We start from the raw sequence: 18,213 nt of genomic DNA, 5'->3' as shown, positions 1-18,213 counted from the left end.
GAGTGCAGACCCACATGTAGCATAGAGAATTCTCTTTCTGTAAACACAGGAAATAAAATTAACTGTGGGTCCTTATCTTTGCTAATTCCTCCAGCTGGGCCATGAAAACAAGACTCAGATGTGAAAAATAATCTTCTTCTTTGTCTCCACAGTCCATCTCAGGTGTCCAACAGGAGGTGACACGTCAGTCTGCAGCTTTCCTGTCATTTGAGCGGATGCCAGAAATCCAGCTGCACCGACGGCATTCTGACCACTCCAAGCCTTGGTTGTGGTTCGCAACCGTCAGGTCTCTGATCGGGAAGGGGGTGATGTTTGCTGTGGTCCAAGGACGCGTGGTGACCAACGCCTTAAATATTGCCAACGAGGACTGCATCAAAGTGGCTGGAGTTCTGAATAACGCTTTCTACTTGGAGGACCTCCATTACACCGTTGAGGGAAGGGATACCCACTACTTCATCAAGACCAGCCTGCCGGAGAACGACCTGAGTGCGCTGCGGTTGACATCAGGCAGGAAGTCCCTGGAGAACGGCGTGAACGTGACCGTGTCCCAGTCTACCACTGTGATGAACGGTAGGACGCGGCGTTTCGCTGATGTGGAGCTGCAGTTCGGGGCTCTGGCTCTACATGTGCGCTACGGGACAACGCTGGATGAGGAGAAAGCTCGGATCCTGGAGCAGGCGAGGCAGAGGGCTCTGGCTAATGCCTGGGCACGCGAACAGCAGCGCGTGAGAGACGGAGAGGAAGGAGTCCGGCTGTGGACGGAGGGGGAGAAACGGCAGCTGCTGAGCGGTGGGAAGGTTCTGGGCTACGACGGCTACTACGTCCTGTCCATAGAGCAGTACCCTGAACTGGCCGACAGTGCCAACAACATCCAGTTCCTACGGCAGAGTGAGATAGGGAGGAGGTAACACGGTGTGAACGTATCACCCCCCCGACCGGACAGTCAAAGACTAACAGTTCAGTTTTAACACAAAAAAGATGTCAAACATTAACCAGAAAAACCACCACAGGCTCCTGGTATTTTAGGTTTCTGCTTTTCAGTTGATGTTGAAGTCTGACGGACGATCACTGCGACACAACTGACCTGAGCCTGAACTCTATGTCTCTCTCTCTCTCTCTCTGTCGCTCTCTCTCTGCATGCCCTTCCACCTCTCTCTGGTAAGCAGGGCGACCCTGACTGCCATGTGCGTGTGCTATCTGTCAAACAGTGGGACTAGATGAAGTAGTCTAGTTCTAGATGGAGCAGATGAGCCTGCATGCTGTAAACAGTCTGTGCAGGTAACATGTCTGTATGGGTCCAGGTGTGACCTCTGACTTTTGGCTGAAGCCATTAAATGGACCTGTTGTGGACTCTTTAAGAGAGACAGGCACAAAAAGGACGACAAGTTTCCATGGTTGTGGGAGGGGGGGACAATTTTTTTTTTGTTTGTTTGTTTTTGTTTTGTTTTTATATACAAACATTTCAGAGAAAAGGGGGAAATGAAAATAAAGAAAAAAAGTGTTTACATACTATTACCTACATGTATGCCACTGTTAACACTGACTACACTCCAATCACAGAACGGACCATGATATGAACTTTTTTTTTTCTTACAATTACCTAAAATCACTCCGCCTCAATCTCCTGTGCTGTAACAAGGTCTATAGACTCGTGCAGAACGTGATGTGAAGAGGCAAGGTTGCCATGGTAACCTGACTGGCTCTGTGGCCTCTTCAGTCCTGGAAACCACTGGCATCCTGAAAGGCCTCCTGCAGATTGTGATCATAGACCTCATGCTTGCGTTAAGTCAGGTCGTAGAAAACTGCTTGCAATAGAAACGTGTTGTCATGGCAACGAGTTTGTTTTTGCTCAAGTAAAGGAGCATCGCCATCAGTGACAGTAAAGGATCAAAAATTGATGTGGATATTTTTTTTCATTGATTGTAGGTCTCTGTGCTCTTTTTAGAGGAATTTTCTGTGTTCATGTGTTTACAGAGTTTGGAAGGAAACTTCAGTCATTTTAAAGGAAAATGCAGAAATATTACACCATTAACATCATATGCGACCAATAGACTTTTTTTCCCTGACACTTAAAACGAGTTGAAGGAATTTTTCCTGGTTTAACTTTGGTTTGAAGGGTGACAAATTTATCCGTACATCAATATTAGTCTCAGAAGAAGTAATTTATGTACAGTGTTTCTACAGTAAAGAATAAAAATCCTTGAAACTAGTCTGTTTTTATTGTGTTGTAATGGATCTGAAGGATGTGGAATGTCTGGACTCCACAGAAAACAATAAAAAAAACAAAATTTCTATAAAGTTTGTAATTTTTCCTCTCAAGATAAACACCAAGCTACCATTTACGGATTTAGTTTTTCTCCTCCTTTTCATAACTTGCTTTAATGATAGCGGCGGCACAGCCAGACGAGCTTGTCTTCAAAAACTGCTGATCTACACGCAACCATCTCTAGGATTTTCAGAGAGGGGTCTGAAAAAGAGAAAATATCCACAAGCCCAGAAGAGAATGAGTATCCTGGTTGGAGATGATGGACAGGCAACAGGAATCAGATAAGCACTGGTTCCAACCAAGATATACAGAATAACAAGCAACGCATCAAGCCTTGAAGCAGATGTTCTACAGCAGCAGAAGACACACCGGGAGCCTCCTGTCAGCTAAGAACAGGAAACTGAGGCTACAATTCACACACACTCACCAACACTGGACAATAGAAGATGGAGAAACATTGCTGGTCTGATGAGTCTCCATTTCAGCTCCACATTCAGATGCTAGGCTCAGAATCTGCTGGAAACATCATGAGAACATGGATCCATCCTACATTGGATCAATGCTGAAGGTGTGATGGTGGGGGGATATTTTCTTGGCCCACTTTGGGATTCTTAGTACCAACGTGGCCTGGATTAACCACCACAGTCTACCTGAGTATTGTTGCTGACCATGTCCATCCCTTTATGACCACAGTGGAGCATCTTCTGATGCTACTTCCAGCAGGATAATGGACCATGTCACAAAGCTCAGATCATCTCCACCTGCTTTCTAGAACATGACGATGAGTTCACTGGACTCCAACGGCCTCCACAGCTACCAAATCTCAGTCCAGTAGAGCAGCTTTGGGATGTGGTGGAACGGGAAAATCTCATCATGGATGCAACCGACAAACCTGCAGCAACTGTGTGATGCTGTCATGTTAATATGGAGGAAAACCTCTGAGGAAGGTTTCCACCACCTGCTTTCATCTATCACATCAAGGATTACGTTCTGGAGGAAATAGCCAAGAACTAAGAGAGAGAAAATTATATATATATATATATATATATATATATATATATATATATATATATATATATATATATATATATATATATATATATATATAGATTAGATATATTAGACAGACAGACAGATAGAAAAAATGTTTGAAACAATGAAAACATTAAACATGTGATCCCAGATTTATTGTACTTAAACACACAGCTGACATGGTTGACAGACTGCAGACATCCACAGTAAATGATCAGCTAACAGAAGGAAGTGTCTCCAGTTTTCTGTACAAACATGTTTCTGTAAAAAATTATTGGTATTAAAATAAAAACAAAAACTTAACTGTGATAAAATGTCTGACTTTCCCCGGCATACCACAGTAAGACATTACTGCATGGATTACCTCCACAGCCGTCCCCAGTACAGCCCACATTTAAAATGATGGCATAAAGCTTTACAGACATGTGGGATTAAGCTCAAAGGTGAAACTGAGAATGGAGACGGCATTTAGAAATATGATACCAGCTGAAAATCACACCAGGTGTCAGGGTTAGCAAGTTAGATCTCTAAAAAGTTACTAAACATTCATTTATCCAGATTCTGGAAACAGGAAGTCTGCAGCAGCTTGGAGCGTCAGGAAAGAGTCTTTGTTTCTGATTAAAATATCAGACAGTTCGTACAGGAGCCTCGTACGTTCCTGGACCCAGCGAAGCGGTCCGTGTGAAGCATCTAAAACTTCCTGCTGGGAACATATAAAAGATGAGGAAGGACGGCAAACTTTTCCCCTGAAGAAAACAGCCTGGCTCTTTTCTCTTTCCTCATTCAGGTTCACCTTTACTTCTCTGCAGCGTTCACCCTTCCACAGTCATTAATGGAGTTAAAATCAATGATGATCTCCGTCTTCTTGGGCTTGAACTGCCTGTCCAAAAGAAGACGTCACCATCAGGACACAAACACTATTTAATTTTAATTTCAACCTTTAATGCTTCCACCGTCAGTAAAATCATCATGAATGAACGCAGCTGGAGGGTAAAGGTACATTACAGAGAAAATGTCCCAGCTTTTCATATTTTGGTTTCCTTAGCGAGGTCTTTTCTTTTAGAAACAGGTTTAATATGAACACAGTAATCATGAAATGGACTGATTTATTTTAATGAAGTGGATAATGTCTTAAGTGTGTTGATATGGAACATAAATGTTTGTTTTATCTACATAAACATCCAAACACATGACAGCGTTAGCGTGTGCGCTAGCGGGTCATGAATTAATCAAAAGCTGCGGACCGGCTCAGACCAGATCCGTCTGGTTTTTTATCTCTAACAGCCTGAACCAGCTCCGACTCTCAGCCTAATCGTTTCTTCTTTAAAGAAAGAGAAGTACCTGAACTGTACTCCTGCCATGCCGAGGAGCTTTCTGGAAGCAGTCATCTCAGGTGTATGATGGTATTTGTCTGACAGGTAAACCACTTCCTTCAGACCTGGACGGAGGGAGGGAAACATCGATAAATTTTTACATTTAATTAACTTTCCCTTTTGAAAACATTCGAAAAATTTATTAAGAATAAAAATTACGTTTCAACAATATTATTCCTTAGTTACACATTTTCATATTTTATTAATTCTATTTAATCTTTTTATTACACATATAAAATGTATACAAATATATTGAATAGTTTAATATAAAACTAAAATGTTTTTTATATATAAATATGTATGTAGTTGTACATATAAAAATACATATGACTGTATTCTATTTTTTTACTTTATATTTATTTTATTTGATACACGATTAAATGCATTAAAAGTAAAAAAAAAATGTAATTATTAGTTATTAGTACATATTAGTTACATTTATTATAATATTACAAAGGCTGTCAAAAATAACGTGTTAACAATGGTAACTAATTTTTTTTTATTAAATTGTGTTAAAAGTTTTGAAAGCATGCTCAGCATCCATCATTAATGACGCTGAGACACGGAGGTCCGGCCGGCTCTGTGGATGGATCCGAGAGGTCACGCCGTGTGGGACGAGGATGCTTTAACACCCACACGGTTCATCATCCGCACTTTGTAAAGAAGCTTTTCACGCAGCGCTGCACAGACGTGGCCGTTCTGGTCGTCTCTGCTGCAGAGCAGCGCAGCAGCCTCCTCCTCCTCCTCGGCTGGCGGTGATCAGCTGATCGGCTTTTATTAGTACATCTCTGCCACCTCTTTTGTTGTGTTTATGGTTCAGCTGAGAAGGAGGAAACTAGCGGTTCATGGTTCATACCGGCACATATTTACCCAGAAGTGTTGTTTTGGGACGCGCTAGCTACATTAACAGTCTCATGTCACGTGAAGCTCAAGAGTGAAACATGACAACTATTTCAGGTAGATATCGTTTGCCTTTATTTTTATAACCTTTCAGTATTAATGAGGTTTGCTAGTGACACAGCTGTAAAATCTACAGGTCAGCAGACAGCTGTGCACACATCTATGAAGATGATCAGGTTCAGATATCTAGTGAGGGTTAAACAGCAAAGCAAACAAGGAGACGTGTCCTCTAGATCACCGCTGCTGTGCAGATGTTGGAGACTCAGGTCTGATCATTTAGGGCCCATAAATGTGGTGAGAGGTTATGAACAGGTTCTGAGATAAGGGGAGCTCTCCTCTCTAACAAAGTAGCTGACAGCTGATGGAAAGGATTAATGCCTTAGTTATGCAGGGGCGGGTTTAGAAAAGTTTCCAGGAGAAGATCAGCACCAATGAGACGTATTTTTTAAGGTCTTGAATTTATGTAACATTGAACTTATTATTAGAACTAAAGTGATCGTCTAATTTATAAAAGGCAAATAAAAACCCAAGCGAGGTTTGGCGCTTTCTGTTCATACAATCCAGTAAAAACGGTCATGTTTCAGGCATAGTCGTGATCGTGATTAATCATGATTAATTAGTAAGCTCTGATTAATCTGATTAAAAATGACTTGACAGCCCTAAAATTTATAGTTACTGTTGTTACAATATTACAGTTCCTTTAGTATAATATTAATTTACTTTTAATAATAATTATTAGTTACTTTTATTCATCCTACAGTTGATATCTTCTAGTCTATTTTCACCTTTATCAAATTCATCAGATCGGACCGTCTGGTGGGCCTGTTTTGGACCTGTGGCCATATGTTTGATACCCTTGGTCTAGACAGCTAAATGAACCCTGGTGAGCTACCAGTCTGAACTGGTCTTAGTTCTGTCTACACATTTAATATTTGCTGGTCTAACAGTGTCAGTGGAAGACTGTTATTCCAACTGATGTTCCCAGGAAGCCTCTCACAGCTTCTTGACCACAGCCTGCAGCCTGCACGGAAACAAAGTAAAGCCTGAAGAACATCTTCCAGACTTCAGAATGTTTCTCCTTCCAGCTTTGTGCTTTCCAAACAAACAAACCAGCTCACTTTTCTCACAACTTAGAAATGTACTTTTACTGATCAGACAAGTATATTTCATGCCAACCCTTAAAACTCTATTTTTACACCTGTGTGTTTGTTTATACACACACAAATATATAAATCAGGTTTATATATGCATATATATAAATCTAGCAGGGTTAAAATAGAAATATAACCTTAAAATGTGTTTTTTTTTCTAAATATTAGTGTTGGGGAATTGTGCCAACTTTGTGAACATTAACATTAATTTTATTATCCAAAGTCAATATTAGCAATTTAAAATAACACGATCAATAAATTAAGAATTTTTACCCTCTGGAAGGTAAACTCACCTGCCTGGATGATGAGCTTGGCACACTCGTTGCATGGAAACAAGGCCACGTACATGGTGCATCCCTTCACGTCAAAGCTGTTCTTGTTCATGATGGCGTTCAGCTCTGCATGGCACACTGGACACGGCACGGAGACAGAGACATCATCATTCTGGCTTTTATCAGCCGCAAACAGCAAAGTGACAGAAGAAGGTGAAAGTTTGCTTGATGCTGTGAATCATCTGATCTGCTGTGTTGTGCCGAACAAATTTGCTTTGCCAAGAGGAGCTTTATGGGTGTAAGGCTCCCACCCATCCATGCATTTTCTGTATTGCTTCGTCCAGTTCAGGGTTGCATGGAAGCTGGAGCCTATCCCAGGACTTAGCAGGTGAGAGGCAGGTACACTTGGACAGGTTGCCAGTCCATCACAGGGCCAACACAGAGAAACACACTCACTCCTAGGGAGGACTTTGAGTGACCAGTTAACCTAACATCATGTCTTTGGACAGTGGGAGGAAGCCAGAGAAGCCGGAGAGAACCCATGCGTACGAGAGGAGAACATGCAAAAAAAAAGAAAAAAGAAAGAAAAAAAGAAACACACACACCTGAACCAAAGCATCTCTTAGTGTACAAACCCACTGGACGACTCAGTGATTATCAGCATGCAGAGGATGAGGAATGAGGAGGGATCAGAGATGAGTGTAATCCTGCAGATGTGACCACGCCTCTAAGGAGGCTAGAGACAGACTAGGGCGGCCCAGAGACCCGGGTCATCAGCACCAATCCCGGACCATGAACCCCAGCTCCCCCATCATGAAGACCACCCCGGGCCCCAGCAGAGAAAGGCCCCAGCCAGAGCCCGCCGCGGTCACAGACCCTGGTGGGCCAAGATCAGCCGCCGACAGCCAGGCAGCGGCCATCTAGGTGCCAACCTGCCCAACAGCCTCCTCTGCACTGTACACACTCTCACACATCCACTTCATGATGATGATTAATCTGTTTGTTGTTTATAAAACCAAAATCAACATCAATAACCTGAATTCATCTTTATTTATCTTGACACAACCAGATCTAAACCGCCCCTTTTCCAGATTCTTCTGGTACTTTCCAACCTGACCAGGCTGAGGGAGTTCCTGAGAACCAACAGAGGCAAACTAAGTTCCTCCTACCATAAGGGTATTTGGTGTCAAGCCGGTCCTCAGCAGTTCGAGACCAGGGTAGCAGGTCATCATCACAGCCGTTGGGCATGCCGTTGTAGCCGATGCCCACGATCTTATTCTCTGGATTCACTATGCAGGCGCCCACCTGGAGAGGAAGGGGTCCACATAATGATGTCATCCAACAACAAATGGATGTCACAAACACAAAAACAGTATTTATTTCATTCATTTCTGCTCCAGTGTCCAGGGAGATGCTGGCTTTCTCCCTGTGGATCCAGTTATTCCCGGCTGTCTGACACGGATGTCCTGGATCATCACCCTGATGCAGGCTGGGAAGCACCTTACTGCTCCACCTGGTACAAGGCCTGCAGATGGGCACAGCTCAGCTTCATCCAGCTGGAAATCAGACAGAAATCCTGGTGGTTTTAAGCTCTCCCATGGGGGGCGGAGATGCATTAAGGAGACGCAGCCGAAAAAGCAGAATCTACATCACTGTAGGAATTTATGAGTCATATTTCGCCTTAAAATGGATCCAATATTCTTTGTTGGTTCTTCTAAAGTTTTCCAAGTTGTCATTGACTCGGCTGGTTTCATCACTAATTTCCTGAATTGATTTGATTCACAACAACCCATTTAGATTCGATTTCAATTAAACCCAGTTTGATTTCAATTCATTTACAGCTAATTATGTAACACCAGCTATTTTTCTCGAATATTAAAGACATTCTAAGATAACGATTTTTATAAAACACTGAGTGCAATGGGAGTAATCAGATTACTGTAATAATCAGATCTGACACATCTACATTAATTTCTGAAACACCAGAACAATCCAGTGTTTCCCAGAAACACTGTGATGGAGAAAAACCCACTCAGGACCGAAAAGAATGAAACTTTTTAAATGTCCTGATGAAGTGCTGCGCTAATGTTCTTAAAGTTCACATCTCAGATAACGAGTTGATGTTAATTAAACCTACAAAGAACACTGGATCCGTTTAAAGCCGGAATACCATTCAGAAATTCAGCAGGAGAAATCCTCCACCTGCTCCTCCCTGGAGCAGGATGCTTCCATCTCCACCTGCCAGAGAGAATCTAGAAAACTCATCTTTCTGTCTGATTTCCAGCTGGTTGATGCGTTTTCACGTAGGATCACGTCGCCAGAAAAGAGGACATATTACAAAAAATCGACCTCTAAGTTTTATGAACCGATATTGGATTTATTTCATGATTCAAATTAATAAGCTGATTTTTTAAACTTTGTCCTCTCGCTTACAAAGTGAATAAACTATATTTGTTTTTTTCCAGGTTGTGTACATCTAGATCCTTTAATACTATCAGCCAAACAAAATACTATAAATCTACATGCAAATATACATGCATTGATACACATACATAGTACTAAGTGAGTACAGTCTGGTTCCAGTTTTCCAGGTGAGTTTTAAAGCAGTAAAATGAGGGGTAATATCATGCCGTTCCACCAGTTACCAGAATCCGAATCAGATTAAAAAACTGTCTGGTGCACAAAAGATAACAGATTAAATCTAATCAACTTTCCTGTAAATAAAAAAACACAACAAAAAAAAAACAACAACAAAAACAGCAACATAACAAAGTGCAATATTGACATACAATCGTATTTAGAACATGTAAGTGAGGTATAATAAATATGGAGGATGATATGTATGCAGCCTGGTGGTCGTCTGGCTGGATAGCTCAGCTGGTAGGGCATCTGTCTCCTATGCGCGAGACCAGAGTTTGAATCCTATAACCTTCCAATTGGGTCTTTAAGCAAGACCCTTAACGCTACAGCCGGACACGGTAAGTCGCTTTGGATAAAAGATGCTAAACGCCTGTAATAATACTGTCATGTCCGGAAGGAAGGAGTATAAACAAGTGGTGGCTACTTTAACATTAACAAGCAGTTTTACCACCCTGGACAGACACGACCAGGGACAGACAACCCCAGTCCTGCAGGGTTTAGATGTTTTCCTGCTCCAACACACCTGATTCAAATCAAATGTCTCCAACTGCCTGTTGCCAACTTCTGCACAATGACCAAGAACTGGTGTTGAAACCTGTGACCCTTCAGGACCAACACTGCCCGTCCCTGGACCAGACAGTCTGACCGAACGCACTACGCCTGCGAGGTAATGCTGGGGGGGCGTGAGACAGTGCAGCACCTGACTCTTTAAACTGATTCTCAGTTAATCGTGTTCTGTTTGTCTGTAAGAGGCAATGAAGAAAGGAAATGGAGGAAAAGCTTCACAAGCAACATGTCAGACTTTTCCTGTTAGTGCTCGCTGATAAAAGCTTAAATGGGTAAAAACAGCACAGACACAAGGTCTGATTCTTCTGCTATCCTGGTAAAATGTGAAGATTCTTGTCTTCACAGAACCAGGAAGTATTTTATTTATGTTGCTGAAAATCTGAGATACCCGCTATAGATTTGTGAAATTATTAAATGATGTGAATCTTATTACCTGGGTTCCTTTTAATCTTACATGTCTTTAAGGGTTTGAATGTTTTAGTCCACAGACCTGTGAGTTTGGGTCTTTGCTCCTTTGGGCTGACAGGAAGGCGACAGCCATGAAGTACTCCGGCCACTCCAGGTAGTCGTCTCTCTTCTGGGTTGGATGGCTGCAGAGGAACACAAGAAAAGAAAGGAAAAAGTCATTTATTAGCTTTAATCAATAAAACTCATCATCAGGCTGTTATTCTGTTAGCTTCTCTGCTTTGATCGCTTTTTTTATAAAAAGTTGAATAATTCTTAACATTGTTTTCCTTCTTATACAAAGCAGAAGAGGAGCCGTGCAGGTAGGCCTGTCGCGATAAGCAATAAGTCAGTTAATTGCACGGTGAGACTCGCGCATTTAAGTGGCTTCTAACGATCTTGCGCTAAACCTCCGATTCTCATGCTGAAATATGTAAATAAGTCGAGAAATAACAGCTGCGAGCACTTTCTCATTTGTTGTTTCGCTGCTCCCCACAAGTAGGCAGAACACACACATGTAGCCTACGACGTCAGTGCAAAGCCCCCACTTTCTGGTCTACCGTAATAACCCCTGTAATGCGCAGGCACATTACACCAATAAAGTCAGCCTATATACTACCCTATATGACAAAATACACATCACTCACTGCTCATAGATCAGTCTTGCACGCAGCGATGAGGGGAGATATATTTATATATACTTTTTAATTTTTTAATACAATGACACTAACTGGCAGTTTTTGTTTAATTTTATATACATATATATATATATATATATATATATATATATATATATATATATATATATATATATATATATATATACATATATATACATATATATATATATATATATATATATACATATATATATATATATATATATATATTTATTTTAAGGCAACTTTGTTTACAGAACAGACTTTATTATCCATCTTACTGATTGTGTTTGGTTGGGTTTGGTTTTCATTCATTGTTAATGAGACTGAGAGTCAATTTTATTTAATGCTTTTGTTTTGTTATTTAAAATGTCTTCCAGTTCCAGTGTAACATGTTCTTTAGAAATGAAAGTTTAATGATCTTTGAAAGGGTGTACTTGTATTATTACGGCATTGTCATTATATTAGTTGAAAATGGTCTCAAAATGACAACATTATCGCTTTGCACAATATTATCCTTTATCGCGATCATTTTATTTATCATTTTAATTTATCGTCCAGCAAAATTTGTTATTGTGACAGGCCTACATGCAGGCACAGCACAGCTGGCTCTGCAGCCTTCAGACAAACACACGTTTATTTAGATTGAACTGAAGCAGTGTATAAATATAAAACAGTTTGAATTAAAAGAAATGCTATTTGATCAATATTAGAAAGAGGACAGGTCTTGACTATTATTCAAGATATACAGCAGGGATCCTCAAAGTCCGGATTCCGGTCTGGATCTGGACCACGGGGCACGTCAGTCCGGACAAAGAAGAACTTGTGTTTTGAATTACAAAACGCTATGATCATAAATCTTTTTCCAAAATGAATCTTCCATTTATAATGTGAAATAAAGTGTCCCAGGATATTATCCACGGTGAAAGGAAACCAGTCATGTCTCCCACCAGGCTGGAAGCATTTGAACTGTTTTTGACTTCATGTCACTCAAAGTTAAGAAGTTAAAAAACTATTTCTAGTCAGGTTCATGTTGACTGTTTTCCTCTCTTATCTGTCATTCTGAATTTAATTTAGAAGTTTGTTAGCGACAAAATAAATTCAATTATTACTACTACAAGAAAAAAACCGGCAAATGTATCAGTCGCCATTGTGCGAGTAGATTAAAAATTCCCTCGCACTGTCTCACATTTTAGTTCCAAAATGCGACCATTTGGTCGCAGTCTGGAACCCTGCAGGTATATGCGCAACAAGACACAGCGTTGCGTCTCAGCAGAGTGGTTCATCCACGGCTCAGTGATCAGTCCGACATGCAGTGATGAGTGGAGATATTTCAGCTTCACCAACAGCAACGATTCGCAGTTTGGTGTGTGTGTGAAGACCACACACCTCCTTAAACCTCTGAGAATCAATCGTAACACAGAAGCAGATGTGATGAGGTGAACTAAAGAGGAGGAGGACAGGTGCTGCTAGAGAGGAGACAGACGTTACTCTCAGTCCTTTGGCGCTGCAGTCAGGTACTACCAGGTACTATCCGGGTACTATCAAAGGGAGAACAACGTCACTGGTTTACATCTGTCGGCTGATAGTTTTAAGCTTTTTGTTTATGTTTAAACAGCAGCACGGATCAATCATGACATATTTGCTATCAATATATTTCTTGTCATTTTAGGATTGTGAAGATGCTCCTGACATCGTGTTATCTGAAAAACTGAATGCATCAGACCCGAAGTCTGTAATATTGATAACAAATGATCTACCGTCATTTTTTAAATTAATTAATCTATTAATTAAGCTTCCCCGCAACCCTGAACTGGGCTAAGTGGTATACAAAATGAATGGATCAGAAAGCTGTCCAGCCGGCATCTTCTAAGATCCAGAGTACATTAACTTCACAGTCAGACAAGAGGTACAATACAAAACATGACTTGTGTGTTTGTTGGTGTATCCTAGCAACTGGCTTATTGCATAACAATCATACTGAACCTTTCAGCTCCACTTTAACATTGTAACATCAGTGCTGGCAAAGATGAACATCATGAACCACATGGTCCTCAGGTTCAGACCCAGCACGTCCAGATGAGACTGAAGTTCTTCAATTTACCATCAGTCATCTGCAGCTGGTTCACACAGAGATCTCAGTAACTCTGACAGTTTTATTCTATTGTATGTTCTGCTATAAGCAGGTTCAGATAATCCTGTATCTGTCTGGCTTATATGGGGTCACTCCTCCTTGTTCTCAGGTGAAGGAACAGGAAAAGCCAAGTGTTTTCTGTGCAATGAACCACCGACCCAGTGGTTTTTATATTTAACAAGAAAGTTTGTCCATGGCAGGACAGGTCTGAGCATGCAGCAGTGTCCCTGTCTTTATTTTCCACATGCTGTATTCATTTTCATACTTTCTCACCACCTCGATCAGCTGTTAATTAAGGCCTCAAAAAAGGCCAAAAGCCGGCTGCTTTATTTTGAAGTTTCTGTTGGTATTTTGAAGACCTATTTGTAAACCTTTGTTTACATTTTGTTACTCCTGAGTGCTGTATTTATGATCAAATTTGCACAAAATAAGACCAAATGAGTCTTATGGCTTGCTGCTGTGTATACGGCAAAATTTTGGTTGGTTCCACCAAATCTCACTCCAAAAATTATTAAAAAGTTGGCAGTCCTGTTAACTTATACTAATTTAAACACCTATTTAAAAAGGTATATCCATGTAAAGTTTCCTTTCTGTTTAAAAGCAGCATTATTGTGAACTACAACAATGCACGTGTTAGTTTTTTTTTTCTTTTATTGCTGCTCAGTTTTCATTTTAACCTACAACAGATATTAAAATATATATATAAAACAAAATAAACCGACACGTTGTTCTGACATGCGCACTGCTCTCTGCGATAATGATAATGTACAGAAGAATGGCTGCACCGCGCATGCGCATTTGGTCAAAATTCGCCGTGTACGAAGTTTTTTTATTTTTTTTTATTTGTCTAGTGACTCATTTATTAGCAATAATGAATAATTCCCTTCCCCACTGCAATAACCCGTTCCATAGTTTAAAAATGGTCTTTTTTATTTTTAACTTTTTTTTCTTAAAACCATCTGAAATATTCTTGTTCTCTGAAAATCGCTGATGTAAACCAGTTTTATGTCATTTGCATAAAGGCAGATAACATCTTTCAAATTTTTATCCGTATGTTTAATTTCTGCAGTGCAGAAGAGCCGCTCTGGTAATCATCTTATACCCTTTATGCCCTAAAATGTTGTTAAACCTAACATAAAACCTGATAAAGCCCTGCCTGACAAATATGTGTACTAACCAGAAACCTGTGTGCTCACAGAGAGAGCACACAGAGAGTCTCCATTGAGACTGGAAGTCATGCCCATCAGCTGACAAAACAATGAGACATTCAGTGCTGGAGTGACAGTTGAGCCATAAGAAGGAGGAAGCAGAGGACTTTCCCCAGCCAAATATGAGGAAACAATGTGTGAAATGCACAATCATTAGTAAGTAAAGTAAAATATGAAAAGTATAAACTGCTGGTCTCCTCTTGTCAGCTTCATGCCTGGTGTTGGATCTGCCTGCTGCTTGAGTCTGTCTGGACTGGCTCTGAACTTTGGCCAGTGCCTGTAGCAGGAGGGACAAGTGACGATGTTTGGGCCTCATCTGTGGATGATGGAGCATCCTGCTGTTCATCCCCACCGACCTCCTCATCAACATTAGTGCTTTTGGTGCCTTTGTGTAGCAGAGACTTGCCACTCTGCGGTGGGCAGAATCCCCACAGCTTCAGCCTTTTTAGACCCTCCTCAGAGCGCGCAGTGGGGTTGATGTTGACTGGGATGTGAGCAGGTAGATCCCAGGTGCCCTTAAATTCTGGGTACACATTGCCCCTCTTCACTTCTGGGAGAAGATGTCCTCTGTCATCTACAATGAAGGAGGTATGACCCCCCCCCCCCCCCCGTGCAGCCGGTGTCTTTGTCTTGGAGGTGCTCGGCACACACCAGTTCTGCAGCATTTTTGGTATGAATGTGTTCTCAAACTGGTTTGAGGAGAAATTCGACGACATTTTCTCTTATCTTATACAAATACAGCTGTATCTGTAAGCTATCCCGTTTCTATAATATAATCGCCGTGTACGAAGTGATGAAAGCGGCAGTTATGATCAGTTTGTGGTTGGTTTGTTTTCATATTTCTCCTCCGCTGCTAAGAAAATGTGAAAAGCTTGAGATTGGCTTTAACTTCCTGGTTCTTCCGTCGGCTACGGGACAAATGTTAAAAACGTGTAAACAACCAATGAACCCAAACGCGTTACAAACGGACTGTTTCTGTAAATGTTTGGGGTTGACATGAAAATATGAGCCAGACTTTACCCGATTCCCGGACCAGGATGCTGCATGTCTCCCATGGTACACCAAATACCGACGATGTGGCTTTCAGTCCTGGAACTCCCTACAGCTCGATCACAGCGCGTGAAGGAAAAATTTCCCGCGCCAAGTAGTCATCTGTTTTGTTTACAAGGACCCTGAACGCAGTCTTACGGGACTATAGACAACTTATTTCCTCTAACCGGAAGTGAACAGTCACACTAAGTGGCTGCATGTAGAAAAATAAAAACAACGACATGAAGCCAAATCAGCAGCACTTCTGGGACTAAAAGGTTACTAACCTCTGATCAGAGTCTAGTAAAAGGCTCTCGTAGGTCCATACTGCCTGATAGGCTAGCACCGGGGCAAAATAACCCGGACGATTTATAGGGGCACACTTCCCATTTTCCCAACGCTGCATCTTATATCCGGTATCCAGGTATGAGATTTCTGTGAAATCGTGAACAAATAACCAAACAAACATAATATACAATGTAAGAAGGGAAAACGAGGAGTGCTTATGGTAGTTTCTACTGTTAAAATAAACCATGAAGAATTAGGGCTTTGCACCCTGTCCTGTAGTGATTTATGGTATGGTTTCATGTCATTTATCCAGCCGTGGATCTGGGGCTTGATGTATCTGCATCTGTGTATGCAATGCTTAGCTAAAATCATAAATGCCAAATTACTATCTTTCATAAACAATCCATCTCTCACAGAAGACCAGTTTGTTGGTTGTACCTGAATATCTTTTTGCTGAAGCTAACTCTGGAAAGCGAGCCAGAATACTTGAACCTGTTCACACTGAAGGAGGATGTGCTCTGTTGTTTCCTTGTTATTTAAGCAAAATGCACATGAATTGTTTTCCCAGTAGAATTTTTGATGCAGGAAGTGTTTGGACAGATATATCCCATTTAAAATTTTAAGGTTAATTTCTTTTGCCTTAGAACTGGGAGGGAAAAGAAAACATTTTCTTATCTTTATTGCTTCTTTCTTATAATCCTGTAAAATTTAGTGTATCATTAAGTGTTTTATAATAAACTTATTATTAAACTGTTTACTGTGTGGACTGATAACCTCAACACAGAGCAGCCTCATTACATGTTGATAAATCATTGTTTTGATGGGAACTGGGATGGAGCTCAGAACTTTATACAGTACAATTCCCTTGTTGAGCAGGTGATGTTACATTTCTGGCAGGAGTGTGATCTAAGAAGTCCCTGGATGCGTCCTGGATGAATCTGTTAACTGAGCTACATTCCATGTTCCTCTGTCCACCCAAGTTCTCAAACATCTCTTATTCCACAGTAGTGCTTTGTGAGGAGTACAGTTATGTTTATAAATCAAATTCCAATACAACAAAACCTGTCGGTGAAAATCAGAGTTTAACTGGGAGTTTATTCATAATCACGTCGCAGCAGCAGATGAATCCCGCGGAGCGGCTGGAAGGTTGCAGCAGTAATAAACCAAAGAGAATCCTTGTGTGAAATATAGGAGTTTTTAGTTTTATAACATCATTCATGACAGAAAATGGCATTCAGACTTCTATCTTCCAAGCTTTTCACAATATTCATTGTTCTAAAGTAGTGGCACTTATTTTTCCAAATAAAATTGAGGTTTTTGGTGTTTACTAACCTGGTTGCTTTGTCTGGGATGTTTAAGGAGGAGGCTGGATTGACTGTCCAGTTTAGAAAGTAAGACTCAGGAATTTAAAATTAATTAATATTTGTCAATATTTTTGTAAATGTTCTCTCTTTTGCTTGTTTCTTTATTTTTAGTAATTGTAATACCCAGATATTTAACTTTTGATCTGACTTTTATGTTACTGATAGTATGTGGAGGACCTTTATGTAAGGCAAACATTTAGATCTAGGCCAGCTCCTCTGGATATCATTTTAGGTTTTTAGAAACAAAGCTTTATGATCAGCAAATTGACTTATTTACTTATTTTTAAGTATCACTCTGAATTCTCCATTCCCTCAGTCCTATTGATTTTTTTTTTATCAATATAGCTAATAACTCTGTGACCAATAAGAAAAGTAAAGGTGATGTATTACAGCCTGGTCTTATGCCCCTCTTTACACAGAACCTTGGTCAAGTGGCACACAACTGTTGATATCATTGTACAACATATAAATCAACTTTACAAATTTGTTTCTAAAACCAAAGTGCTCTAAAGTTTTAAATATAAAGGAGTGTTCCACAAAATCAAAGGCCTTTAAAAAAAATCGCGGCGCAGAGTGTACACTGAAATCAGCCAGGTCCAAAACTAATGCAATATTATGAATTAATCGATCTTTTAGAAAGCCGGATTGGGATTCATCTATTATTTGATTTATGCCGTGTCAGTCTAGCTGCCATAACTCCAGCGTCCAGTATTTCAAAATCTGAAATCCAGATCAAAATTATGCAAATTTTTAAATCCCCCTACCTTGATGCATGGATCAGTGTGATCTGTCCCAGTATTTCAAAACTTTACTAGATTAGATCAAAATGATCCTGATCCTCTCAGATTTCCAAATCCATCCCGCCCCAAGGATCACAAACAGGAAA

At 40.5% G+C, this 18,213-nt stretch overlaps 3 protein-coding genes across 15 annotated transcripts in view; 1 reads left to right on the top strand and 2 right to left on the bottom strand.

Moving 5' to 3' along the window:
* LOC121638221 (teneurin-3-like) overlaps nucleotides 1–2,209 on the top strand; it is a 226,750-nt gene extending 224,541 nt beyond the window's left edge. For all 7 annotated transcript variants that reach the window (XM_041982854.1, XM_041982853.1, XM_041982851.1 and 4 more), the window contains one exon: nucleotides 153–2,209. In XM_041982854.1, the coding sequence (XP_041838788.1) occupies nucleotides 153–908 (756 nt within the window). In that variant the 3' untranslated portion in view covers nucleotides 909–2,209. The remainder of the gene's footprint in view (nucleotides 1–152) is intronic.
* Nucleotides 2,210–3,438: 1,229 nt separating this feature from the next.
* Nucleotides 3,439–16,421, bottom strand: dctd (dCMP deaminase). 7 transcript variants are annotated; one of them, XM_041984373.1, is made up of 7 exons: nucleotides 16,402–16,421; nucleotides 15,963–16,110; nucleotides 10,692–10,791; nucleotides 8,164–8,299; nucleotides 7,016–7,132; nucleotides 4,640–4,736; nucleotides 3,439–4,178 (listed from the first exon to the last, which is right to left on the bottom strand). In XM_041984373.1, exons 2-7 carry the CDS (start codon nucleotides 16,079–16,081, stop codon nucleotides 4,094–4,096), a joined length of 654 nt encoding a protein of 217 aa, XP_041840307.1. In that variant the 5' UTR covers nucleotides 16,082–16,110; nucleotides 16,402–16,421; the 3' UTR covers nucleotides 3,439–4,093. The 7 variants fall into 7 exon arrangements, with proteins under 7 accessions (XP_041840307.1, XP_041840302.1, XP_041840301.1 ...); XM_041984368.1 differs by lacking the exon at nucleotides 16,402–16,421 and having other exon boundaries at nucleotides 3,439–4,001; nucleotides 4,092–4,178; nucleotides 15,963–16,096; XM_041984367.1 differs by lacking the exon at nucleotides 16,402–16,421 and having other exon boundaries at nucleotides 3,439–3,998; nucleotides 4,092–4,178; nucleotides 15,963–16,096.
* Nucleotides 14,196–15,455, bottom strand: LOC121639144 (protein Flattop-like). Its single transcript, XM_041984375.1, has one exon. It carries the CDS (start codon nucleotides 15,360–15,362, stop codon nucleotides 14,856–14,858), a length of 507 nt encoding a protein of 168 aa, XP_041840309.1. The 5' UTR covers nucleotides 15,363–15,455; the 3' UTR covers nucleotides 14,196–14,855.
* Nucleotides 16,422–18,213: the final 1,792 nt, after the last annotated feature.

The sequence above is a fragment of the Melanotaenia boesemani genome, chromosome 4 (assembly GCF_017639745.1).
Source record: "Melanotaenia boesemani isolate fMelBoe1 chromosome 4, fMelBoe1.pri, whole genome shotgun sequence".
In the NCBI taxonomy this organism is placed as follows: Eukaryota; Metazoa; Chordata; class Actinopteri; order Atheriniformes; family Melanotaeniidae; genus Melanotaenia; species Melanotaenia boesemani.
Note: the sequence above shows the minus strand (reverse complement) of the source record. Positions and strands in the feature narration are given on the sequence as shown.